The sequence below is a fragment of the Carettochelys insculpta genome, chromosome 4 (genome assembly GCF_033958435.1).
Source record: "Carettochelys insculpta isolate YL-2023 chromosome 4, ASM3395843v1, whole genome shotgun sequence".
Lineage (NCBI taxonomy): Eukaryota > Metazoa > Chordata > Testudines > Carettochelyidae > Carettochelys > Carettochelys insculpta.
In genome coordinates this window covers 44692245-44719769 of record NC_134140.1, presented here as the reverse complement: position 1 = coordinate 44719769, position 27525 = coordinate 44692245, and the positions used below count along the sequence as shown (strand labels likewise).

Below are 27525 nucleotides of genomic sequence, written 5' to 3'. Positions count from 1 at the left end.
GTACCAAATCAGTTCCCTTTCCCCATGCCACCCCAGAAATTATTCTAGTATTTGAAGACATTTTCTTAAATAGTAGCTTGCTTTTAAAAAACAAACAAACAATTAAAGATTGCCTCGCTCCCCCCAGTACACAGGTGGTATTTTCAAAAGCATTCAGTATTGGGCCTAGGGATGATCTCACCGCAGTCAATGACAGCCATCAGGCCAATACCACACATCATTTGAGAATCTTAGTCCTAGTTTAGTAAAAATATTTTAGACCTTTCCTCCTTTTAGGCTGCCTAATAGTAGCCTTTTCAAGATTACGACATCTTAAAATGACTTCTTACTCTTTAAAAATAAACCTATAACAAACTATACTCACATGCACGAGTGCAACACACCATTTTACCTTTGATAAATCTGCATGCTTAGCAACACACTGTTGCATTAGTAAACTTGAACTTAGCCAGGTTATTGTACATAATTCCTGTCTTCACTGATCCACACTCTCTACTTTCATCATTATTAAATCTGATCGCTACATACAATGGAAGCACTAGTATCACATGGAACTTTTACAGCTTGTGGAAGGCCAGCAAACAAGAGACAGTATATTTAAACTTCATCTTCAAACCTCAAAACAGATCTTTTATTCCAAGTCCTGCACATGAAATTTTAGATTTTAATAAGTTCCAAATGAGTGCTGTTATGTGGTACATATAAACATGGTGGCCATTTAAAAAAACGTATCATTAGAATGAAATGTTGAGTCTGAGTTATAAAAATCCAGCATCTTATTCCACTGTAGCAACTGACAGAAAACAGATTCAGTGCGGCCTGGTGATAACAAGCAGATCTGAATTGCCACCAAGATAAGGAACAGGCACTCAATCTCACACACTCTCTAGTGCAAACTTATAAAGAGACAAATTCCAATCTATTAACTTTCACATTCTGAATTTCAGCTAAAAAAATTCAGGCAAATCACCCAGTTACCAAAAAAAATAATGTATCCCTGTTCTAAAAAGGCAGAGGCTACTAAAATTCTTCCCCTCCCCCCCTCCACAAAAAATCATTTCAAAAAACCACTAATTGAATCCGCATATGACATCTTACTATTTCTACAAGTTATTATAAGATTAGAAAAACTTTAAATCATGGGAGGTAGCTGAAATGTGCACCATCTTACAGATGTTAGGGAACATTTTGCGTTGTACTTCTAAAACTATTGATTTTATATTTATATATGGCAGGGTGTTAGCATTAACTAATCAGAGAATGTACCAGTCTAACAGCAGCTTCCTGATCCATTACACTGTACAATATAGGGCTGGGGAAAAGTGGCTGAAATTCAATGACAAAATGGATGGTTCAAGTACTGCAACACTAAGTAGTTACAGGTTGAACTTCTCTCATTCAGAATTCTCTCGTCTGGCAACATCCACAATCCAGCATGATTTTAGTTAGCTGGACAACCACTATCTGTGTGGTCCAGTTTCCTGCAGGCCCATAAAGTTTGTTTACAGCCACCAGTATTGGCTCTCAGTGTGCCATGCTGTTCTTTAGCTGTAAATTTACCAATAAAATGCTTTTTAAGAGCCCAGTAAGCAGTGGAAGTATTGGTAATGGTACTAGACAATACTGACCTCCCGAGGTCCAGCAAATTCTCTCATTCAGCACCGGTTAGGTCCTGAGGGGGCCAGATGAGAGTATCAAATTGTATTCTCTAGCAGGCAGAAGATGCCAAGTTCACTCCTTGTTACTATGGCCAAACACTTGAGGAAAAAGCTTTTCAAGGGTCAAGTTGCCTCCTTCATTGAACAGCATGTTTTCTTCGTTTCAGGTCCACTGATTTAAAGGTGGGCTTTCAGCCTCCATAGATGTTTGGCTTTGAAACTAGACCTGTCCATCACTGGCTGAATACCAATTCCAGCACATTGAAAAACTGCTAAGATTATTTGCTGACAAACCACATTGGCATACAACCATCACAGTTAGAGCCTCACCTGTGTTATATGCACCCTTGTCTTCTTGCATCAGTGCTCCATATATTCACCCTCATCACACGTCAATTCACTGGGCAGTGCCCTATGAGAGGCATCCCAGCCTGCAACTCACCACCATTCAGCAAACTATCTTTTGAGTTGTTTTAGCAATGAACATTAGTGGATAAACAACTTGTGCCAGGGTGACTGGGAGCTAGAAGTGAACTTCTCATCATGCAATGCTCTCCACCCCATAATCTTCCATTTCTCGTGAGCCCACACAGGATTTGTTGCTGTCCACCCTCTGAGAGAAGCATGGAGTCTGCAGAGCACTGTTTTCAGGAGTTTTTGGATGCACAAGTTGCACAATCCTGTAGGGCTGGCAAAGCAGCAACATGAACCTCAAGGAGCCAAGGAAGGAGTGGAGCATTGGAGAAGATGATTAGCTGGCCAAGGAGACAGACTGGCATAGAGCAGGAGGGGGTAAAGAGAAGAGAATGACAGATTGTGTCCCATCCACTCCAATCTGTTCCCGTTAGTGCACACTACTTTTGTGAGCCTGAATCTTACTTTTCCTCAGCTGTCAGCCAAGTCTGTCAACCACAGTTAACTCAAGGAATTAACACAAAAATTAAGATTATTTTCAGTCACAATTAATTGCAATTTTCCTCTCACTGTCAAAATAGATTACATATTTACAATTATAAACATGTGGATGTTTTATATACTGTATTACAATACAGAATACAAAATACACTGTGCTAATATTTATCACAAATATTTGCACTAAAGAAAATGTTTTTCCAATTCACTCTATACAAATATTCCACTATAACCTCTATCATGAGGTGCAACTTACAAATGTACAGTTTATGTAACTGCACTCAAAACGGAAAAAAATTAAGCCCACAAGTTCACTCAGTCTCACTACTGGTTCAACCAAGCATGATGACAAAACATTTATTTATAGCTGAGATAATGCAACCATAGAACAGATTAGCCAGAAGACATAGCCTTGGCAAAGCCAGTAGGAGCTTACCTGAACTTGCCTCAGCTCAAGGTTGTGTTTTACTCTAATCTTCTTGTGCAACACATATTATAGTCAATAAATGGCATCAGAATGCTCAATAATACTTACAAAAGTTAAAAAGAGAATCTGATACAAACGAGTATAAGTGATTCTTTCTAAGCAGAGGATTGAAGCTTACTCTTCAATTAGTTCCTCTTAGCTCATTTACGAGCCACATCTAAATTTAAAGTTACAGGAGAAGAGAGAGAAGAAACATTAACAGAAAGTTACTCCAGATATTCTGTACATCTCCCATGGCTTCAGGCAGGCAGGGCTTTCATATAAGGGTTAGAGCACAAGCCATTTCTGATTAAGAACCAGAACTCAGGAAGAGAATTATTTTAGAGGTTGATATTTTGCTTTAGAGAGCATTTATTCAAATCAGAATGCTGCAGGGAAACTGAGGCATTTCTGCTCATGACAGGTAAAGAAGGCGATTTCCCACTCACATGAAAGTCTCAGCTCAGAGGCACAATAGTTGACTGTTCTCCTTTGTATTATGGCTCCATTCTCTACAGATGTGAATCAACCACTTTTATGAAGACCAAATTCTTACACCCCCACCCCAAAAAAGAAAAAAAGTAAAAGAAATCCTTCCCCGGAAATATAAAAGCTGACATTCTCCAAAACAAAGTGCACAGGGTTAAAATGCCAGTAGCACAACACAACCCCAGAGCCAGTATTGCCAGATCATGCATCACACCATACTTGTCCTCTCACTGCCTGTTTCACTGTTTTCTTGACAGCCAGGAGCAAAAGGAGCAAATCCCCCTGAACACTGAAAACATACAAATTTCCAGATACACTAAGAAAGAAAAAAAAAAAAACAAAAAACAAGGGGTGGAGGGCAGATTGCCTGCTTCCAAGTAAGTCCCATGGGAGATGACTTAGGAGGGAATTTCCCTGTTATTTCTTTTGCATTTCTCTTAGCCAGACCAAAAATATACATCAATAGAGTCAGTTGCATTCTCACTTTCTTCCTGCCGAAATGACTTAGTTGCAAACCCCATAGGCCCTATGGCACAGGGGATCATTTAAAAAGAAAAACAAAAATAAGATATTTACAGTGAATTTTCTTCATCATGGATACATTTCAGTTGTATTCATTTTATATAAGCCTGTTTTTACGAAGAGTTTGAGCACAAAGGCATGTCTTACTGAGATTAGTTTAGCAAATTAATTAAAAATTTTTTCTATATTCCAAACAGCATTTTGCAAGTATTAAATTCACCCAAGACTGGAACTGAAGGCAAAACAGTCAGAACAGTACAGGCAGTCTCACATTTGACCTGAGATGGGCAGAAACAAACACAGCATATGTCAGCTGACTAGACTACTGGAAATGGATAGCTTGTTGGAAAGAACATCAATTCTTCAGCCCATCGAGTCATTGTTTATTCTTTTAATAATGAAAACCACCTTTGTGGATGTGGAAGGGGGAAAAGAATCGTTCCATGTGAGAGTCGCTCAACAGAAGCCTATCAAATTCGTACAGGGCATGCAGGTTAGCAGATAACTGGAACAAACTGGCAAGTCATGAAAAGGATAACTTACCAGTTCCCTGAAAATTCAAGAGAGTCACAATTCATTCTAGCCTTTAGAGGTAAGTTATAGGTGTAATCTGTGTGAAAAGTGCTTCTAGGACAGAAAAAATACCTGAAACAGTAGGGGAAACTCAGACATACGCCATCAGAAAGTGAACTGGAAGGGATAGTTAGTGCTGAACCAGACAAGAAGTCTAAACCCAGCAATAAAAAGATGTAGAGGGTTCTCTCTCTTTAGTTGCTTATCAGTGACAAAGTTACACAAGAGAACAAGTCTTCTCCAGATAGAACAAGCCATGGATTCAGAGCACAATGGATTCTTGGTTTTAGAATTAGAAATGGGCAATGTACATTCGTCAAAAATCTGTAAAATTTCAACATGAGGCTCATTAATATGAGTATGCAATTGCCTTAGAGATGCAACTGTTACTTGTCCATTTGCTAACAGTGAAAGCGCTGATGATTTATCATGTGACCTACACCTAATACTAGGAGACAGTAACGTCCAGATTACTCCAACAGCAAGCAATTTATCAAAATTGGTACTTGAAATTTTGTCCAAAAACCATGATAGAAGCAAAAAAGAGGAACAAACATGGACCTCCAGGGTTTGTCAATCCTAACAACTAAGCCAGGATTCCACATACTGAGAGACAGATCTCACTAACATATTTTAAGTACTGTAGAAAGTTACTGGCTTCATAGACTTGACAAATGGCACACAAAGCACACTGGAGACTCCTGGCACAGAACTCAGACAGCAGAAAGCCATTCATGCCAGTGAACAATCGTACTGAAACAAACGTCTAAACAAAGATGATTTTAAGCTTGCTATAGAAATCATTAGCTATGATAATAAAGAGCTATGCATTCAGGCTGGTGTAAAGTGAGGGGTGGAATGGGGTAGCCAATGTCAAAATTTACTAACAGTTTCTTCCATGCCTTGCCCAGCCAAGATTCCTACTGGATTCAACAGGCACCTCAGCTCCACATGTAGCATAGAACTGGACCCAAACATCACATAAAGTTGTTTATTCTGACTTAAGATCTCTGCCCTGACACACTCTTTGTCATGAGTAAGGACTACTCATGAGCCTTCTTACCGAAACGGGCGAGACTGCTCACAAGCAAGGATGGCAGGACAAGTAGGGATCAGACTGCCATGTGTTACTGAACATGAAATACCACACCCTTTTGCCAACTACTGAATTGCCTTGTCAATGTAGGATTGACAAGACAGAGGAAAATAAAGCCAGGAGTGTAGTGTTAGTTTGTTTTCAAGAGGAGAAGGTTTAAGCTAGGTAGAGTTAACTCTGTAGTTTCATCCACAGTATGCTGATTTTTCTTGCCATAACAGTAGGAGCTGTGGGTACATAACTGGCTGGATAATTGTTCAATAGTTCACAGTCCTGGAAGGTGATAACAAGTGGGGTTCAGCAGGGATGAGTTTTGGGTTGACTTCTGTTCAATGTCTTCATCAACAATTTAAATAATGGCACAGAGTTTGCAGAGGATACCAAGCTGGGAGGGGTTCCAAGTACTTTGGATGATAGGCTTATAGTTCAAAATGATCAGGACAAACTGGACAAATGGTCTGAAGTAAAAAAGATGAAATTCAACAAGGCCAAATGCAAAAACACTCCATTTTGGAAGGATCAGTTTCACATGGACAAAAATCGGAAGCGACCGTCTAGGAAGGAGTACCGCAGAAAGAGATCTAGCGGTCACAGTGGTCCACAAGCTAAACAAGAGTCAACAGCATCTATAGAGAATGAAAAATTGATAAATGCCTAGAGCATTCAAAAACATTCTCTTCTAGAAAGTTCATTTTAATTGTATCTGTCAAAAACATCTCAGTGCTTCATATTTTCGATAAGTCATTGAAAAGCTCTATTTTTCCCCTGAAGTGACTCTCAAAAAGCAGATGAGTGTGAAGGTATAAAATTATACAAGTACAAAAGCACTAGGCGTGGGCTTTTCTACTTTTAAAAAATAAAGCTGCTTTTGCTTAACATTTTCTGAGAAGCAGTATGAGGAACATCCAGCGCTTAGGACAAGTAAAATAAATTAATCCCGCTACAGATTTATTGCCAAAGACCACCACCAATTAACAAACATCTGAAAGATGTAGGAATCTGTTGCCTGCAATATACTCAAGTGGCAAAAGAGGTGGTGCAGAGTGGAAAGGAAGGGAAGTTACTTGGCAAAGACACTTGTCATTTAGGGTATTTCTACACTGCAACGCAACACAACACACACACCCCTAAGAACCTGGGTCTATAGACTTGGATTGCACTTAAGAGTAGCAGACATTCCTGCCTGGGCCAAAATTCTGACTTTAGGACCCACTTGGCATGCTGGTTCCTGTGCACCTGAGTTCATAGACCCAAGTTCTCTGACCTCACTGCCACAGGCTTGTTGTGGGTTTTTTTTGGTAGTACAGACATAGAAACAAGCAGCTTGAGGAGTGTTATTTTTAAACACCCTGTTTCCCCCTACATTCATCTCCTCATCAGGGATTTCTGAGCTACCCAGCTGTGATGTGCCAATTTGGGATACTGAATGTCAGGAACAGCTGCTACTTCTACTTTTAGAAGTGCCCTGCATGCCTGGATGGTTCTGTTATTGAGATCTGGACATTCCTAGACCTACTACTTCCAGTGGGCAGGAAAAAAGTTTGCAAGAGTAAGGGTCCTTTTAAATTGATTTTAATATAAGCTTTGGTCTTTTAAATGAGCTGTCAAAAAGTTAGACATCCAGGAAGAAACCCTACACTACCTCCATGGAGAATAATTCTAGGCAAAGTGAAATGGGGGCAGCAATACAAAACCCAGAGGATATCTGGAGAGAAGAAAAATCCACAGCAAGGTGGACTCTCTGCAGGCTCCTGATTAAGAGAGATTGGGTGGCCTTTCTTATCTATATTTTAAAAGCCAAGGTTTTTCTGTTTTTTAAAAAAAGGTAAAGATCTTAAGAGGCCTGAACTTTGAAGATGTGTGTTTTCTTGCAGGGTTACCAAAAGCTAAAATATTGTAGGGAGGTTTTCATGAAAATGTAATCTCACTCTTCCTAATTAGATTAATTACCTTTATAATTGATTCATCCTGATATTTTGCCCCCATCCACAGAAGCAAGTTATTTTCTTAATATCTTTCATGAATCAACACACAGGGAGACAACTTTTATACAGTTCCAAACCACAGGGTTCAAAGTCCACACATGATTATCCCCCTGGCTTTTGGTGAGGTTGGGGGACATTATAACCTAGTGTTGTTGCCATCACATGTGTATTTATTTTGCTAGGCTGAAGATTTAAGTTCACATTAACAGACACAAATTTGTACTTTAGGCAAGTTTCAACAGCCCTCATTTTGCAAAACTTCACACATGCAAGTCATCTCATTGAAAGGGATCAAACTTGATTGAAGCTAGATCAAGTAAAGATTTCAGGGTTGAACTTCGTAATTATGACAGCAGTGGGCCAACCAATTATTCTTTCCTTCTTATTCCTCCCTTTTCCCCTCCCCCTCAAAAATGTAATCATTCCTGAAACAGCTCTTGTTGAATAGCAGGTTTTACCTAATGTTTCAAAGGTGCTTATTTTTCCAACTAAACACTTTTGGAAGCAGAATGCTAGAAAATAATTTATTTATATTACTGTAGCACCTGACAGCCATGGATGTAAGCTCTATTATGCAAGGTGCTGTACAAAAAAAAAGATTGAAAAAAGTTCCTGTCCTAAAAAGCTCACACTAAAGTATAAAAAGAGAGACAGATGAAGGAGTAATACAGCAATTTGAGCAGATGAACCATGGTCAAACTTTTTTTTAGACCTTATGACAAACAAGATGGTTTGAGAAATGGTAGTGGACAATGAAGTAACTTTATAGATGTTTACAGGGAGCTCCCCCAAGCATGGCATGACATAGCTGGGCAGAATTCACCAAGGTGCTTGTTTAAGTTTGACAACCACATGATGTAAGCTAGCACTAGGGCCCGAGGTAAACATCTCTCATTTGTTATTGATATTAGTGTAGAGATTGTGAACAGGGTGTGTGCTGCTCAGATGAGACCATGCTCATAATCTTTAGGTGTATTGTGTGCTTACCTCATCTATACGATTAAATGAAAGAGTTACTAATTTTGTGGGGGCATGGGGGACAGAAATCTTAAAATCGTGTGTAATCACTTCCCTATAAGACTATTACCAACTGCCATAACTGACATTCTACATTCAAAAATTCAAACCTGGTGCAGTCCTCAATCAGGTCCATCATACCTGAGGGGACTGGCCCTTATCAAATATGGGCATCCTTCCAGAACTCTCTGAATACTAATGAGGATGGCCTATATAAGGACACACCTCAGCAGCATTGGGAATCTGAGAGTCTCTCGAACGAAGCGTGTGAGTGTGAGTGTGAGTGTGAGTGTGAGTGTGAGAGACTGACCAGACCTGACCTGACCTGACCACAAAGCTGAAATCACTTGCACTGCTGGCCTTTTGAGCCGCAGCTGCTACTAGACAGCACTTCCCTATAAGGTGAGCCTCATCTGCTGCCGCACCATTCACCATCCGAGAGCCAGCATTCGAGGAGGAACTGCAGAGTCAGCAACCGCCGTTTTGGTGCCCTCAACACCTCAGCGCACGCCCCCCGGTGCCGACCATCTTCTCCTGGCCGTTGCCTCGACCTGCCGCCATCAAATGCTGCTTCCACAGAGGGCCTTGTTTGACGCGGCGCCCTGCGCCAGTGCGGCAGGCCTCTCAGCCACTTGTACAATAAAGGTCTAGTGCCCTGCTTTTCAGGCTCTCTAGAAGCCGAAGACCATATCCTTTAAACTGTTATTTATAATTATTGCTTGTTATAATTGTTTATTATGATTGTTTACATAATATTAATGTAGGTAAGATAGTTAATCTTAATATAGGTATAGACAGATATAGAAAATAGTGTTTATATAAATTATTTATGTCAGGATAACTACCTAGTGACCGGGAAACCCTGCACCATATTACCCAGCAGTGGCCTAGCAACCCACTGACTGGACAAATAGGTCCTGGCCAAACCAGCCACAAAAACCTAAATACAGCTCAAACCGAGCTTTAGGGCACCTCAGCCTTTAAGATATTGGGCTTTTAGCCTACATATTTCTGGTGGGTGTAAGGTGCTCGAGGCCAATCCTAACCAGACACATACTAACCAACCTTTCAGTTATTCCTGACAGCAGAGTACTGTGACCTGTCACAACCAAATTATCTACTATGTCACTGACAATAAGTTAAAACAATGAGTTTCATATCTTGTATTTGTTACTGTTGTTGCTGTGTGTTTGTATTTTGCTGTTGTGTGTGAAATAAACAGTTTTTGATTAGTTCCAATTAAACATTGCCCCCGCACTCCTCATTGTATCTCAATCCCCTGGGCACAGGTACAAATTGAATCAGTGTTTGTCTGGACTTACCTGCATGTTATATCCGGCTATTCAGCCCGGGCCAAGGTTAGCCAAGTCCGCTCCCCTAGAATAGTACTCGAGGTATTCAATTCGGCTACCAATTTACCATTTTTATATAATTGCCTCAACAATTAGAAACATCAGTTTCTCTTTAAAATTCAGATAGTGAGACAAATGGAGAACTATCAAAGCCTTTCCCCCCAAAAAATGGTTTCAGCAACTTTTGAGCAGTCTACTCTATTCAGATTAGATTTATCAACAAACCCACTCCCCATACACACCCAAAAAATACGAATAAAAAACACTGATGCAGAGGTAGGTTCTTTCCAGATGTTTATAGTTGATTCCCAGACTTCTGTACAGAGTAGGTTTCAAACTTCACAGTTGCTAGAATCTGTGAATGTAATGAAATTCTGGCTTGGGAACTATATCTTGGGACCCACTTGCTCAGATGACCCTGCATCCTACTTGTGCTCAAGAGTTACAGTAATTGGGCCTAGTATACCTGTTTTCAGCTCCTCACCTTAACCTAATCTGCATGTTCTTAATGCATACTCCAAGCATGCTTCTACTCAGTTCCCCACCCAAAGGGGCAGGGCTTCTCCAAATCCTGGTTTATGGCTGTGGAGAAGAGGGAGATAGGCACAGACCTTCTCAAAGGGACAAGGCATCCCAACTCCAAGCCTCCATGACTAGTGTAAGGAGCAGGGTTCAGACAATCCAGGAAGACAAGCTACAAACCTGACTCAAATGAGGGAGGGCAGGGGTGCAGGTCACACCCCTACAGAGGGATAAGAACCCCCCCAGATTGTGGTGCACATACAAGGGCAGAGCCCCCAGGTTGCAGTTCTGATGAGTGGGAAGGGCTCAGGCCCCACAAGAAACGTAAGTTCCTCCAGAACCTCACTCACATAAGGGTGAAAGAAGAAGTCACACCACCTAAGTGTGGCAAAGGGCCTGCCCCAAGAGTTTGGCACACATACAAAGGCAAGGACTCCCACAGGACTACAGATCAGAGAAGGTAGAGAGAAGGCATCTGACCCTGTTACCCCAATAAGCAAACACTCTCTAGAATCTAGCTCATATAAAGGGAGGGTAGAAGTCATGCCTCCATGAATATGCTGAGGACCCCCAGGTCACTGCACGCACAAGGTGAATGAAGGGCTGTCTGGCACCCCTGCCATTATTGTGTGTCTGTCTCTGTCTCTCTGTCACTCACACACACCCTTTGTCTTTTCATGTCCCTCTTCCTAGTGTCCTGATTCTCCCCCACCCAATCACTCAACCTTTCTGCCCCTATTCCCACCTACTTTTCCATCCCTTGCCACCCACCGCTGCCAGTATTGAGAGTATAGATCTATTTAACGTCACCATGGATAGTAAAATGGAAGACTCACCCATCTCTAAGGGCAAGACATGTACAGCCTTAACCCAAACATTTAGGACCAGCAGTCAAAGTCCTATTTTGAAGACTTCCAAATCAAGCATGTTTTTGAAAGTCATTAAAATAAGTCAGGTCAGAAAGCATTTCAAACACAAATGCTGTAGTTCAAAACTAACCAGTTTAAAGAGCTGTTGAGGCAGAGAAATGCATTTGGTCTACAATCACGTAAAAATCCCACTAGATCCAATCTCCTCACTCTCGGTCTCCTCTGGCAGACAGCAGACCTAGTTCTGTGGATTTCTGATTTTGGTGCCCTTGGAAGTAAATATAAATCACAGCCCCAGTTCCACTGTAATCTTAAACCCACCTTTGCCTACACTTGCTCATGACTGTTGTGTAATATGCTGATATTCATGACTACAAGCAGGAGGTTTCGTTTCCGTTGTCTCTACTGGGTGAGAAAGAGAGTGTTACACCTGTGGCCATTTAGGCGAGAGTCTGTGGCTTTTTGCAAAGGAGAGACCTTAACTTCAAATAAGCTGGGGCAGGAAAGAAGGTTAACCGCTAGTTAATTTTTAAGCCCATCATAATATTGGAAAGTCTGACTTGTTTTGAAGGGCACTTGAGCTTCCTAAATGGGAACCCACAAAGGCCCATAAAAAAGGAACTCTACCCTTGAAAGCCTGTCTTCAGGATCAGGGCTCCCCTCCTAAAGAACACAGGAATCCAGCTACCTTCCTATTGGCTTCTCGACAGTCACAGGAAGGGAAGGAATGTAGCTGGTGGGAGTCAGCAAAAATAAAAATAAAAAAGGCCTTCCGTCTCTTGTTCCTGGCCTATATGGCGGGAGGGGGAAAGGGGTCGGGGGAGGAGACAGGGCCACCATGGTGACTGAAGAACTCCCACCCACTCCTGTTATCTCCTGCATGAAGCACCAGGGCATCAAGATTCCATCACTCTAAATCCAAGCCTGCAAAAAAAAAAAAAAAAAAAAAAAAAAAAAAACAACTTTCCCACTCGCACTCCAACATCCTGCAAACTATCCGCCTAACCCAAAGGCCTTAATTCTCGACACCCCCAAAAACACACCAGGTTTAGGATGCACTAACTGGTAGACTCCACAGCCTTGACCCCAACAAGCCAAGGAGACAGAGGGTTTCCAGTGAATCTTCTAGGACTGACAGGAAGGTGTTAGGAAACCACCAGAGGCTTTCACTAGGTTTCCCTCTTCTGCAGATCTCAGAAGTGCCATGTGGAGAGAGGAAAGGTCTACAGTCTTTAAAGGCCATGTTCTCCTCAATCCCTACTACCAGATATCTAGCAAGGCCTGAAGAAGCTGGCCTTTCTAACTTTGAGCCACAAAAGGTCTGTAAGAAGGAAAGGTGTGAGAGTAGAAAGTTTGGAAGGAAGAGGGGGAGGCAGGAGATGTCACATTGTGGAGTGCATTTCCCCTTCCACCCAATAAGTCTTGCTATCTTGGCTCCACGCAGCAGATGTAGGGATTGAACAACCCTTTTTCTCCTTGGCCGTGTCTACACTAGCCCCACACTTCCAAATGGCCATGCAAATGGCCATTTCGAAGTTTACTAATGAAGCGCTGAAATACATGTTCAGCGCTTCATTAGCATGCGGGCAGCCGCGGCACTTCGAAATTGACGGGCGTCGCCGCCACGCGGCTCATTCTGACGGGGCTCCTTTTCGAAAGGACCCCGCCTACTTCAAAGTCCCCTTATTCCCATGAGCAGATAGGAATAAGGGGACTTCGAAGTAGGCCGGGTCCTTCCGAAAAGGAGCCCCATCGGAATGAGCCGCGCGGCGGCGAGGCACATCAATTTCGAAGTGCCGCAGCTGCCCGCATGCTAATGAAGCGCTGAACATGTATTTCAGCGCTTCATTAGTAAACTTCAAAATGGCCATTTGCATGGCCATTTTGAAGTTTGGGGCTAGTGTAGACATGGCCCTTATCTACTTTCTGCTCCTCTCTGGCCTTGGAACCTCCCAAAGAAATCAGGAACCCTCTGGAGCCCACAAGCCATAGTGATGTTACTGTTCACAAAGTCAACTTGTCAAATTGTTACAATATAAGTCCCTCTTCAAAACCAAAATACCCTCACCCATCTACCAATGTTGAAACAGACTTGGCATTTTGTTGATTTGATTATAAAAAAGAATTTTCCCCAATCAAGCAATTTAGCTGCAGCCTTAATTATATGAAGGGGACACCCATAATACCAAATTAAGGATCACCAATAATTCTTTTTAAAAAAATATTAACATTAAGCAAGTTACTCTGCCTAATTTGGCAGACAGATTCTGATGCCAGAGGAATGTTCTAATCAAATATTAATAAGCACAAGACTATTTAAGAAGGGCTCAATGTTGAGTTCTCATCTGTTAAGCTTGCAATTCATATCAAATACCTTTCCTGTTATGGCATTAAAAATATTTTCAATTCCATGTTGGCCAACCGGGGTACAGAATAACTTCAGGAAAACTGGGGTCTCAAAACCAAGGCAGACGATACCTAAGAAAGAAAACATCAAGCTTTCTAAAACAAAAATAGCATAACTTATCTAAGAAAAATAGTTAATTTGGCAGAATTATAACATATTTCATATTGCCTTAAGTTTTTTTCCCCCAGAAAACAAAACAACAACAATCCATTTAAAAAAAGAGCCATAGTTCAGCAAAGCCACAAAAGTACAGGGTCCTGCATTAATACAGTGCCTAATGCAATGGGGTCCTGGTCCACAGCTTCTAGGCACCTACTATAGCATCAAAGACAATGTTAAATTACCTTCACCCATCTCCCTTTGAGGACAGGGGCTACAGCTACATGAAAGACTGCTTGAGTCTTAAGGATTGATTGGTGCAGGGACCGGTCATTCAAGATAATATCAGTTACAGAAGCCAGATAGCAATAGTACTGCAAGACACCAGACTTCTTCACAGGAACGATCTTTTGAATTTTTTTTTTTTTTAAAGTACAAGCTACATATTTTTGGAACTATTGTCCTTAACTACCCTATTGCAAGAGGGAATAATATCCTAGTCCACGAAAACCTTTTCTAATCAGACTACCTGTTCACAGTTAGTCCCTGGGACCTACTGAGTGTTTTTCTAAGATCCTAGCTAAACAAAGGAGGGGATAATTTTTATTAATTTTGATATTGTATTGTTACTTTTTTTTGTGGTTATAGAGCCCAGATACAGAAGCGTCCATTCACAGGTAGATGGATAAACACCAGTTTCCACACTGACAGTTGTGTCGAAACAGGATACACACAGGTTTTATCCCGGAGAAAAGGTCATCTAGTGTTAGAAGACTGAAAAAAAATAACACTATTGACACCAGTTTATTTTTTTTAATTTGTTCAACAACTCATCTTATTTGCTGAGGACCAACCAAATCATCTATTGATTCCTCAAAAATATTATAGTACAGGTTGACCCCCTCTGGTCCAGAACTGTCCCATCCATCGATGTCCATGGCCCAGCAGAACCCTGGATAATGCTGGATCAGAGAGCTTCTGGACCAAAGAGCCACAGGGTTGGCTGTGTGTCTGTGCTGCTGCCTCCTTTGTTGCTCAAGCCCAGGCCCCAGCTGGGGAGCAAGGAACCCAACCTGCTGGCAGCTGAGCCAGTCCTGTGACTGGGGTACCCATGGTCCAGTCTTGTGGCTGGGGCACTAGGAGTGAAGCTGATCCGCAGCCTGGGCAGCAGCTGCCCGGCCAGGACCTGCAGTGGAGCACAGTAGCTGGGGTTAGCCAGCAGCAGGGTCAGCTTCCAAGTAGACCCCAGAGGTGGGCAGCAGAGAGACTGAAATGACTATCCCTGGCCTGGCAAATTCCCTCATTGGGTCCTGGACCAGGGAGGACCAACCCATATTAACATCAACATTCTTACTGGAATAGAATTAACTGGTTGTGTTATTAATCTGGTCTTCTCTACTGAGTGGATAGCAGCAGAACAACACTGTGTGGTCCAGCCTTACTGGTGGCTATTTTTTCATATTTGATGTCTCCTTACGATGAAACAGAATTTATTTTTTAAGTTCTGAGAGGACATAATGTCTCTTCCCAGTCTCCAAATTAACACAGTTGTAAGACACTGGACAGTTTAGTCCTGAACTACTGATGTTCACCCTTGAACTTTAACAAGTACGTTGTTGTGCCGACCATTCCTGCCCACAACCTCATGCCAAAAGCCACTTGAGAACACCCTACTAAGCCATGTCACGTTAGGGGAATTGAGCCCATATATAAAGAAGCAAATGGAAAGGGATGCACACATGCGCACACACACTGAACAAAAATGGGTTATTTTAGCCTGAGTGAATAGTTTGATATATTCTAACTACCTTGTCTGTGGTAGACAGTTCTTTCCCAATTTAAATCAAAACAAGTCCAAGGTGACCTTTCAAGTTAAATGACCTCCTTCTGCAAATATGCCAAGTTAAGAACAGAAATGATCTACAGACCTCGCTCACTTCCAGAGTGTCATTCTCCAGGCTACATTATGGATCTACCCTACAACATACATCCTTGCAGCAATGGCAAAGGACATAATCCAGAGCCCACCGATGTCACAAAAAAGCAAGCCATCCTGTAGCACCTTAAAGACTAACAATATAATTTATTAGGTAATAAGATCATTACCTAATAAATATTATAAGCCTTTAAGGTGCTACAGGACTGCTCACTTTGTTTTGTGAAGATACAGACTAACACCGCTAATTCTCTGAGACTATCCACTGAAGTCAGCGAGTGTCTTTCCAAAGTCTTCAATGGGTTTTGAAACGAACCCTAAATACACAAATCTCAGATTATATTCACTCTCAACCAGCCTGAGAGTTCTCACCAGCAGCTGGTTTCATGCCTTAAAAGCCTCTGATTTGCATTATTCATGTAATATAACCCTTCTGCCCCAAGTAGACAGCAGCAACTAGGGCTCGGTTCAATATGTAGGGGTTTTAATTCATTCATCTCACATAGAACCATCTTGAACCCACACCCAACAGCCTGGGAAATTCACACACCCCTGGGTGCCTCAGAGGGGCAATGCTTCACTCATGAGCACAGAGTCTGAGTGTAGAAAAGAAACTTTTAATGAAAGAGGCAAAAACGTCATATGGCATAAGCTTGGGAAAATACCACACCAGAGTTCATAACCAACCCTCAAGTAACTGTCCCAGCTCAAATGGCTTGAGTGGTATCCCTTGCTTCTCAGGCTCACCGGTCCAATACTGTAAGGATCCAGTCCACACACCCAACTTTTCTCCATGCCCCCACCCCCTTCAAATGCCCCACTTACAACTCTGTCCAGTCTGTGCAGGCCCCGACATAACACCCTGATGCATTCCCTCATTGAGCCTGAGGCAATGCCACTTTTGTGCTGGTCCAGCATCCTGCTTGCCCCTGCACACACCAGCTGCCCCTCCTGGCCACCCACTGTTTCTCCTACCAGCCTCCTACTGGTCACTCCTGTCAGCTGCCTCTTGCTTCTCTCACCAGCCGTGTGCTGCTTGCTCCTGTCAGCCACCTGTCCACTGTGCTCTGGCAACCGTTTACCTGCTGTCTTGTGGGTTTTGCTGTAGGCAAAACCCAGTGATTCCAGCTCTCTGTGGCTTCAGCTCAGTGTTTTCAGTTCATCATGGCATTCAGCTCTGGGCCTAGCCACAGCATCTCAGTATCCACCAAGGTGGATTCTCACAAAATAACTATAGACCCAGTTTTCAGATCTATCTTTGAACAGTGTGGGGGTGGGAAGAACTTGTCAAACCAGTATTACAGCTGTATGGCCAAAAGGTTCTCAGTCAGCTGGCTCAACCACTATCACTCCCCTCTCCAACCTCACAATGCTTAGATGGAGGGAGCCCTGTGCGATCCATACCTGTCACAGCAGTGATGACTGCCCTGCCCCTCCACAAGAACTTTAAGCATTAGAGAGACTCCACAAGTCATACACTGGGTGATAGCATAAATTGTGACTTAACAACAACATGTTGCTTACAGACAAAAGCTCATTGCTTTACCTGCTACCCATTGGCTTTGTTTACAAGGTATCACACATGCACACCTTTGCATTTTCATGCAAATGATCTCTAAAGGACACATTCCTCAAATCCTTCAGTAGTACTGAGTTCTTGCTGGCACATTCCTTACCTTCAGAACAGTAATACCAGCAATTCCTACACTTGAAATGGAATGATGTTGAAGTATTTGTTCTCTCCATTAAGTCTACTTCCAGCAGATTTTATTAACATATTCATATTAACTTCTTCCAGCATGAAGGAGAGAAAGCTTCAGCTACAAATACTGCTAGATAATCATAATTTTGGCAAGCCACCAGAATCAGTCATTCACTAGTTAACCACTCTTCATTCTACAGTTGAATAAATAATGCAGCACAAACTTATTACATGCTTTCAAGGATAGCTGTATTGGCCTCACAAGAGCTATGCGCATCAAGAAAGCTCTGCAAGTTCTACCCCTACTTAGCAAAAAAAAAAAAAAAAAAAAAAAAAAAAAGGTAGCGAGGTATTCTGTGCTAGGAGTTGTATTAATACACAGTAGGATAAAGTTACTGCCATAAGGATCCCACACAAACCACTTCATACAGAATGGGAATTTAAACAAACCATAAAAGAAAAAGGTAATATAAATAAGAATGCAGTCTAGCTATGTGCTCAACTCAGTGGGTTCAAATCACTTAATGAATGTTTATATATAAAGCAGCATAAACTACCTCAAGTGCCCCTCCAGTCTGGTTAGAGCACTCTCCCAAAGCACATCTCACAAGTGATTTTGAGGGCAATGAGTGTGTTTAAGCTAATTGTTTATATTAACAATCCTGGGTACCTTCCACTGTACTTTAGATCATCAGCTACTTGAATAGGTTTTGCAATTGAGATTCCTTAATTCAGCAGTCAAAGCCATGAGAATGAAATCCTCCCCTTTCCCTTAGAAAATTAGGTTTTTGCACTGGAAACTAAGTCTCAGAACACCAGCCACAAACTGTGGGCCAGAGGCACAGCCCCTTAAAGAGGTTTTGCTTCCAGACACCCCACACAAGACTGTTCATACTCCTAGAGGAATTTTGCACCAAAATATTAAAAATTCTGTGCACAAGGATTTAAATTTGGCATACGAGTCAGTGTGCTTAAGCACACTCGTTACCCCTCAGACCCATTTGTGAGATGTGCTTTGGGCAAGTGCTCTAACCACACTGGAGGGGCACTTGAGTCAACTCTACTTATAGCCCAGGTGGCTACTTGCATATTGGGGAGCATTAGTAGGAGCACTGCCAGCAGATCTAAGGAATTGATTATTCCCCTTTATCAGCATTGGTGAGGCCACACCTCGAGTATTGCATCTTGTTCTGGGCTCCCCATTACTAAAAGGATGTGGACATACTGGAGAGAATCCAGCAAAGGGCAACAAAAATGATTAGGGGGCTGGAACACATGACTAAGGATAAGCTGAGAAATTTGGGCTTACTAAATTCACAGAATAGAAGAATGAAGGGTGATTTGATAGAGGCCTTCAGCTACCTGTGGCGGGGAGGGACCCAAAGAGGATGGAGATTATCATCACTGAGAACAGCCTGATTACAGAACAAGGAACAATGGTCCCAAGTTGAAGCGGGGGAGGTCTAGACTGGACAGTAGGAAAAACTATTTCATTAGGAAGGTGATGAAGTACTGTAACGGATTAACTGTGTAGGTGGTGGAATCTGTATCTCTAGAGGTTTAAGTGATAGCTTGACAAAGCCCTACCTTAGAAGGGATTGGATTAGATGACCGCCTGAGGTCTCTTCCAAGCATATGATTCTGTATTTCATTTTCCAGATTAACACAATATAATCACATAGTTTAAATTATTTTGACAGTTTACTTCAAAATGCCTATGTAAAAAATGAGCAGAGGGACAAGGAAGTAACTGCTAGGAAGGAGCCTGGGTGTGAACAGGAGATGTGTGAAGAGTTGTGGGGTGGGATCAAGAGGGATCATTAGGGAGCCTTACCCACGGCTGATTCAGTCATCCACCTTCCCCTGTCCTGTGTGTCCCTTCACACACACTCCACTAACCCCATCTGCGCCTGCATCCCCAGTCCCATTCAGCCCTCCTGAACTCCAGTTGGCAACAACCACAGCACTCCATCATACGCCCCTGCACTGTCCCACTACATCCCAGGCCTCCTGACTGCTGCTACAGCAGGGGTGGGCAATAATCTTTGCTAGAGGACCACTCCAAGAATTTGGAAAGTAGTCAAGGGATGCACTCTTCCATGATATTAAAAGGAGGAGCTGTGTGGGTCTGGCATGCGTGAAGGTGGCAACCGTGCCTCAGGGCAGCAGTTTGGGCTATGATTTTGGGTGAGTGGGAGGTTGTAACATGGGGCAGGCAAGTGGGGTGCAGGAGGGCTTGCTGGGGTTTGGGTTGTGACCTAGGGCAGGGGACTGTGGTGCAGAGGTTTGGGTTGTGACCAAGAGCAGGGGATTGGGGTGCAGGGTCTGGGAGGTGCACGGTTGCAGGTGCAGGAACAGAGGGTTGTGGGAGGGGGAGGGTCTGGGGTTCCAGAGGCAAGTTCTGGCTGGGAGACTTAGCTGGGCAGCTCCCAGCCAGCAGCAGGCTCTTTGCCTGCGGTAGACCCAGACTGCTCAAAACTGCAGCCTGCTCCCTGTAGCTCTTTGCTGCAGATGCTGAATGAGGGGGGGAGGAGAAGAGAGGCTTGGGGTGCAGCTCCCAATCCCCAGAAAAATCCCCGCACTCCTACTAGCCAGAAAACCATAAACTGTCCAGTGGGAGCTAAGATACTTTGAAATGGGGTGGAAGCAGCACACAAAGTCTCCTGGAATCCGCAGTTTGGAATCAGCCCACGGGCCACTATGAGGAAAACAGCCTCCTTCCCCGTCCACAGCTGGGGCTGCTCTGTGGTCGGCTCCACAGTAGTTCCTAGTGGGTAAAACTTATAGCTTCAGCACATATCAAAATTTTCTGCTGAGGAAAAAACAAAGTCTGCACAGCACATGAATTTTGCACATGCGCAGTGGAGCAGAATTCTCCCAGGTGTAAATTCATAGGATTTTCTTGCAATTCTCATTCTCCACCCTTTTAAGTGAAAAACGGACTTTCGTCTTTATGCCAGAATAAAGTTAAGTATGTCACCAGCTAATAGGAATGTTCTTAAGTCTTCCCCTGCTCTGCCCCCCTAAAACTTACGTTGCTTGGGGTATGAACATTTTAGTCCCCATGCCTTGGGCAACATAATTATAGTGACGTAAGTGCTTGTGTGCACAGCTCTCCTGCTGACATAGCTTCTGCTCTGCAAAGGTGCATTTTTTAATGACAGCGGGAGAGCTCTCCCTTGGCAGCATAAAGTGTCTTTACCAGACATGCTGTATCAGTGTAGCTGCTGCACTAGGCTTACTGTACATAGTAACAAGACCTTACGGAGCCAGCTGATTTGCCCAGTAACCCATTCCATCCTCCCCCCAAAACAAGCCACTCACAGGAAATTTCTCCCTAACGAGAGTCCTCTATAGAAGGAATACATGATTTTTTTTTTCTAATGGGGAGGGATCTTTATTAATTGGAGATTTTTTCCAGCCTGTGCAACATGCATACTTTCAGGAGCAGCAAATTCAAATTCCAATTGTTGAGGCGAGTGAAAAACAGGACTTGTTTATTATTACCAAGCAGCCATAAAGGAAGCTCTTTTATCAGCTGGCAAATCTTCTAATTACTACAAGTCTATGGGAAAGGTATTCCTAGTTGAACAAAGCCCCAACAGTGAATATGCAGCATAATGAAGGAAGCCTATGAGATGCAATTATGGGATAACAATACTCTGGAGTTACCACAACACTAAGTGCAACTCTACTGCTGTTTTATCCTCATAGGAATTGTTGTGGCACAAATAGCTGCTTATACAGATGTTCTTTCAAACCAACAGTTATTTTAATTTGGTGTGGCGGGGGCCAGGAGGAAAAGCAACATATCAGGGAGCACTGGCATTTTACAATTACCAACCACTAGATTAAATGATTTGTAGTTTCACAGTAGTAAGCCATTATTCTGTCGAAGGCTGATCTGTTCTTGCAGTGAAGTTGAGATGTGTTAATTGAAATGGGATACTGCACTTTAATAATGCAATGAGCACCAAAAAGTAAGTTCTATCATACAAATACAACAACATGTTAAGTCTTCTCAGTGCTAACAATTTTACAGTCCATTTTGTTATTAAATGAGGTGCTTAAACCCAAACAGCATATGCTATACTAAAACTAAAACAGTGGGTTACTATTGCATAAATAGTGAGTAGTATTGATATCTATATGAAACTAAACATATGGTGCAAGGTGGAATTATGTTTCCTAAAACACTAAGCAGATTTATAATCTCATCAGAAAAAAAAAATAGAATTTCAATAGACCATTTTCTGTACTACAGTAGTCACATCAACTTTGCCTCCCCCAGATTAACTTGGTGATACGTGAAAGTTTTTTCAAGGAAACACATAGATAGAGGTGATTACTCAGGGGAAAAAATAGCAAGATTCAAAACAGGCTTTAAAGAAAGAAGGATGATTCAGTAGTTGGGACACTACCTGAGGACCCAGAAAACTGAAATTCAAGGCCCTATTCTACCACACCTTGGACAAATCGCTTTCTTTCTGTGTACCTCAGTTTCCCTCCTCCCAACATTTTGGCAAGATAAATACTCCCTTACTTCATAAGGGTGTTGTGTGAATACATAAACAACTGTTAGGCACACAGGCACTAGTGATGAGGCCCGTAAGAGCAACTGAGCTAAATAATTGCATTTAAGAGCTGGAAGTAGCCCCTTCGATGTGCAGCCTTTGATCTAAAGTGACCATCGATCCCGTTTTCAGCATGACAGCCCATATTTCAGGCACCAGGAAGACATCCCTTTTTATTTTAGCAAACAGGCTCTTTGACCTGTATTTGTGCAGCTGCTGGGAGTGCATGGGTATGGCTGCCACCTGGTTCTCAAGTCCCTGCAGCTTGGGGGAACCACATCAGCATGGCTGCCATCAGCCTCCCAGTTCCCCGCAGCTCCCAGGACCCGGAAGTGCACTGGTGTGGCTGCCACCTGGCTCCCCACAATGACTGACCCATGTGGCTGTGCCTGGCTCTCTGCTCTCCACTACTGACAGGAGCCAGGAAACTGACTAGTGCTGCTGACCTTGGCTACCTGCTCCCCATCACTTGTGGAACCCGGGAACCAGCCTCATGTGGCTGCAACTGGCTCCCAGCTCACCATGGCTGGGGGAGCTGGGAGGGGCACCAGCGGGCTGTTACCCCTTTCGCAAATCCCTGAAGCCCTGGGAAGCTGGGAGGAGCACCAGCACAGGAAGGTCACCCATGGGGCCGCAGCCCATTCCCAGTGCCCCAAGGCATGGGGCAGCTGTGAGCTGGACAGGGAGCATCCCCCTCCCCACCTAGCTGGGTGGCAACCCCCACAGGGCAGCCACTGCCCGACTCAAAGTGACCATCTGTCCCATTTTGGCCAGAACACCCCCGCCCCCCCCCCAACCTCTCACAGGCATCCTATATTTAGCCTAGTGGAATATAAACACCCTGCTTACATCCCACCACAAGTATTTCCATGACCTTCTCCCCCCATATCACAGGCTCCTTGTGCCCTCCCCTGCCCCATTATTATGTTTCTTTTATGTCCAGAACATGATTCATTCAGGGTGCAAGCCACTATTTTAAACAACAAACTGGAGGATGGGGAGAGTTGAGTGGTTTATTGGGAAGGAAGAGACAAGATGATGGCAGAAGGTGTTAATGGCTGCTATTAACTGGTTCTTTGCGCTGTAGGTAATTAGGGAACTGGCTTCACTGCTGGATCTAACTCAATACCAAAGGCTTGTGTGTCCTCCATTGCCCCCTTCTGGTTTTCTTATTTTCACCATAAAAATAGTGTTCTTCATACTGATGCCTAGAACCTTCCTTGAAATTTTAGGATTGACCAGATGTGGCATTCCAAAGTTATTGCATTACAAACAACTTGGCACCATCAGGCTGAGCACAGGGCATTGTTTTGCACCCAACTGTCCCATTAGGACAGTAAAAGCTGACAACAGTTTTGGAAGAGATATGAGGCCTCATGTTTCCAGGCCTAAACCAATCTGCTACAGATTAAGGAGAGACCTGAGGTGGAAGGCAGATTAATCCACATCTGGCAAAGACAGTTTCTCAGACTTGCCACTAAACCACTAGGACAACAGTATGCCACTATCTGAGACAGGATACTGGACTCAAGGGACCACTGGTGTAATCAAATATGGCAATTTCTATGTTCCAGAAATATGTCCTGTTGAAAACAATAGCAGCCATTACAATATCTTCATGAATTTCAATTTGTCATCAGCAATGAGACTGGTGTGGAGAAAATAGCATTATGTGCTTTGCAAACGATTAAGAAAAGAGAAAACATACAGACAATGTTGTATGTAAAGTCCTACACATGGGTGCGGTATAGACACAAAGACAGATACACCAGCATGGCATGGGGAGGGAAACAAGACAGGCTTTCAGGACGAAGAAATTGCTTTCCTGATTCAGAACAGAGGTCAGTCCATCTAATCTAGAACAGGAATACAAAAAGCAAGATAGAAGAATCCCTGTCCTGGTGAACTGTGGAACAGACTACTCTTGAGAAATTTTCCTCCAGACCTTAGGCAATGTGTGGTTTACTCTCTGAAGCACCAGGATTAGTCCATAGATCATCACATAATATAACTACAGATGTCTTACCACCCTTAAATCTCATCTCTTTAATTCCACTCAACTTAGTTTCAACATAACCAGTGGAATTCAGTCACAAAGTCACTGCATGAAAAAAAAAGTACCATTTTCTCTCAGCTTTGCAATGAAATTCAGTATTTTTCTGGCCCCAGCATGGTAAAAAGGGCTTTAAAAATATTAACTAATATGGAGAAGGTAAGTAAAGACCTGTCATGTTCCTGTTGACTCTTCTTTAAGCATACTACCCTTATCTTCTCATTTTCTTCTAAATAGAGAGCCCTAGACACTCATTCTCATTATATTTGTTTCCTATTTCTGGACCTCTACTATGTTTCTTTGAAGGTGAGAGGACCACAAACACACACAAATTGCCACTAATTCCTCCTCAGGGCAGTTTTACTCAACTCTGGCCCAAGATTACCCTTTTGTTGAATATCAGAACAAGAACCATTATTCTTCATAAGTCGTTGAACTAACTATACTGTCAGACATAGCCCTTAGAAATTAATCTAGCTCTTAGGAGTGTCTCAGAACCAGCGTGTTTTCTCCTAAGCACTTTGTTAAAACAACAAGAAGTCCTGTGGTACCTTATAGACTAACTGATATTTTGGAGAATCTTTACCTATCAAAGTTTATGCTCCAAAATATCTGTTAGTCTATAAGGTGCCACAGAACTTCCTGTTGTTCTTGAAGATACAGATTAACACAGCTACCTCTCTGACAGTTGTTAAAACAGAAACTGCAGGCATCTACTCCCAACTGCAGGCATCTACTCCCTGTAGCCCAAGGCAACCGCACCCAGTTTCTTTTGGGTGCTCTGTACTGGTGGTTAGATTACAGGTTATGCAAAGGGCTTTGACTTTACATGCTAGATGCACTATGGAATTTCATGACAGCCTGGGCGTATAATGCATATTATAAACATGAGAGAAGAGTGACCAAATTGCTTTCCCCCTGGACAGAGCAGGACCAAGTGTCTTTGACGCAGGGAAGGAAAGGGTAGCGGTGCCAGGGGAAGTTCTTGCCTTCTTACAGCCCCGGGTAACGACAGGCACTGTAAACCACACAACGATCCGCCTGCCCGTCAGTCCAGCGGGACCTCCTCCCTCGGCGCATCCCAGCCACCCTGCTCATCTGCAGCCGCCAACACGCACCGGGCGAGTCCTAGCCCCTGACGTTACGCTGAGCTTTTGCGCCGGCAGCGCCTTCCCCCTAATCCGCTCTCTCCGCGCCGTACAGCGGGATGAGCCACTCGAGAAACCGCGCGTATCTACGGCGAGAAATCCGCCGCGCCAGAGAAACCTGACCCGCAGCAGGAGCGCAGCCCCCGCCCCGGCCCGCTTCGGCGCTCGGCGGATGCCGTAGGCAGGCGGGCAGGTCGCGGCGCGCGTGGTCCCACTCCGCGGCGGGCGCACAGGGCTCCGCTCGGGCTGCCCCCGCTCTTGTTTACCAGCGCCCGGCCCCCCGAAACGCGATTAAGAGATGAACGGGGGGTGGGAGGTGCAGCCCCAGCCCAGCCACCGCACAGCGCGCGCCCTCTTCCCGCGCTGGCTCCACGGCTCGGGCGGGTCCAGGCAGAAGCCCGAGCCATTGCTGTGGGCAGGAGGTGCACCGTGAAGAGCCCTCAGCCGCTCAGAGGGGGACTCCGGCCGGGCCGGGCCAGTCCCCGGAGGCAGCCGCGGGCGAGGGGCCGCTCGGTTGCCGCTCGCTCGCCCGGCTTACCTCGATCCAGTGCTGCGCCTCGGCAAAGGCTGGCTCAGGGCGGGCAGGGTCCTGCGGCGGAGGCGGACTTTCTTCCAGCGCCGGCCGAGGACTGGCCATTTGCACGCGCTAGCCGGTGCCTCCGCTGCAAGAGGCGCGCACAGACTGGCCGCGGTTCCCCTGGGCCCGGCAGGCAGATCCTCCGACTCGGGGAGCGAGAGGCCGCGGCTCCCTCCCTCGGGGCCGCCTGCAGCCGCGCTGCCCGCCGGCGGTCACCTCTCGCTGCTGGTGTCTGCCGCGTCCCTTCCCCGCCCCCCTGCGGCGCGAGCTGAGCCAGGCTGAGCCGCCAGCTAAAAATAAAAAACAGACGGCAGAGGCCGCTTCCCTCTCAGCCCATGCAAATGCCCCCGCCCCCAGCAGCGGGAGCGGCAACGGCAACACAGCAGCAATCACATGCCTCATTACGCGCTGGGGCGAGCGGGGGCGCTCTACCCACAGAGCCGGGAGGCGTCTGCAGCAGCTGGGGAAGCGCCCAGGCGCACCTGGCACCCAATCAGCCTCGGGCAGGGCTGGGCTGCCCACCCAGCAGCCTGCCTAGGTGGAGGGGGAGGCCCCGACCCTTTTCAGATGTTGCTGGTGACCGCCTGCCCGTTCTCTCGGCGGCCGGTCTGGTTCAGTCAGGGGTAACGTGCGATGTTCCCCCGTAAATTGAGCTTGGGCAGTGGCTCAGGAGAGAGTCAAGTACCACCTAGCCAATTAGCACAGCACCCATCGCAAGCAGTGGGTATTTCTATTGATGGGGCACATCCACACATGCCTGGGGGGTACATAAGAAATGTATTCTGCCCATGGACAGAAAAAAAATAGAGGGAATACTGATTACAAGAGAGAGCTCCTGTGTGTGCGTCCCACATGGCCCATGCTCAGGGAATCTGGCAGGCTGAAACTACAAGGATCATGGCTATGGACACAGGAGGGGATTTAATTGCTCAGATCTAAACAAAAACTACGGGGCTCATCCTGGTAGTACTGTCAGCATTTGCCCTTTCACTTTGTGTCCCCACTTTTCCTGAACTGGGAAAGGGACTTTCACTAGTTACTTGGGATGCTCTTGAGTGTCTCATGACGTAGGAGAGTGCTGTTGTTGTTGTTCCAGCCATGAAAAGCAATAGTTTAAGGGACATTATCAATATTTTCACAAGTCAGTCATGTCTGAAAATGCCTTGTATTGTTACAAGTAGCATGAAAGATTCCTATGCCTAATAAGGACCGAAGGGCAGAGAAATTCCTCTTCTTCCTGGGTTTGTGCATTTGACAATACTGTGTGTAGAGTCATTTTCAGTCTATAACTTTTGTATATACATCAGTTTGGATGTAATCCTGCAATGGGATCCCTCTCAGCAATCTCTTATGACCATGTGGGTTTGGTTACAGGTTAAGGGCTTTCATCTGTGAATTTTTGTCACAGTAACTGGAGGGAAAAGTATATAAAAAAAAAGCACAGAAATAAGATTGTAAAATTATGAACATTTGCAAGGGAACTGATGGGTGGGTGTCATACCTAAAAGTACTATTAATTCATCTTTCAAAATTTAACTATATCTCAGGTTGTGTACCTTTTAAATGAC

The 27525-nt window shown here is 44.2% G+C and overlaps 1 protein-coding gene across 8 annotated transcripts in view; it reads right to left on the bottom strand.

Annotated features, from left to right (window-relative positions):
* Positions 1-26414, bottom strand: part of LIMCH1 (LIM and calponin homology domains 1) — a 308724-nt gene extending 282310 nt beyond the window's left edge. For 3 of the 8 annotated variants that reach the window (XM_074992680.1, XM_074992679.1, XM_074992678.1), the window contains exon 1: positions 25919-26414. In XM_074992680.1, coding sequence (XP_074848781.1) covers positions 25919-26017 — 99 coding nt within the window. In that variant the 5' untranslated portion in view covers positions 26018-26414. Of the gene's footprint in view, positions 1-13835; positions 13940-25918 lie in introns of those variants that run through there. The other 5 variants (XM_074992677.1, XM_074992683.1, XM_074992681.1 and 2 more) reach the window with 3 other exon arrangements.
* Between the last annotated feature and the right edge of the window lie 1111 nt (positions 26415-27525).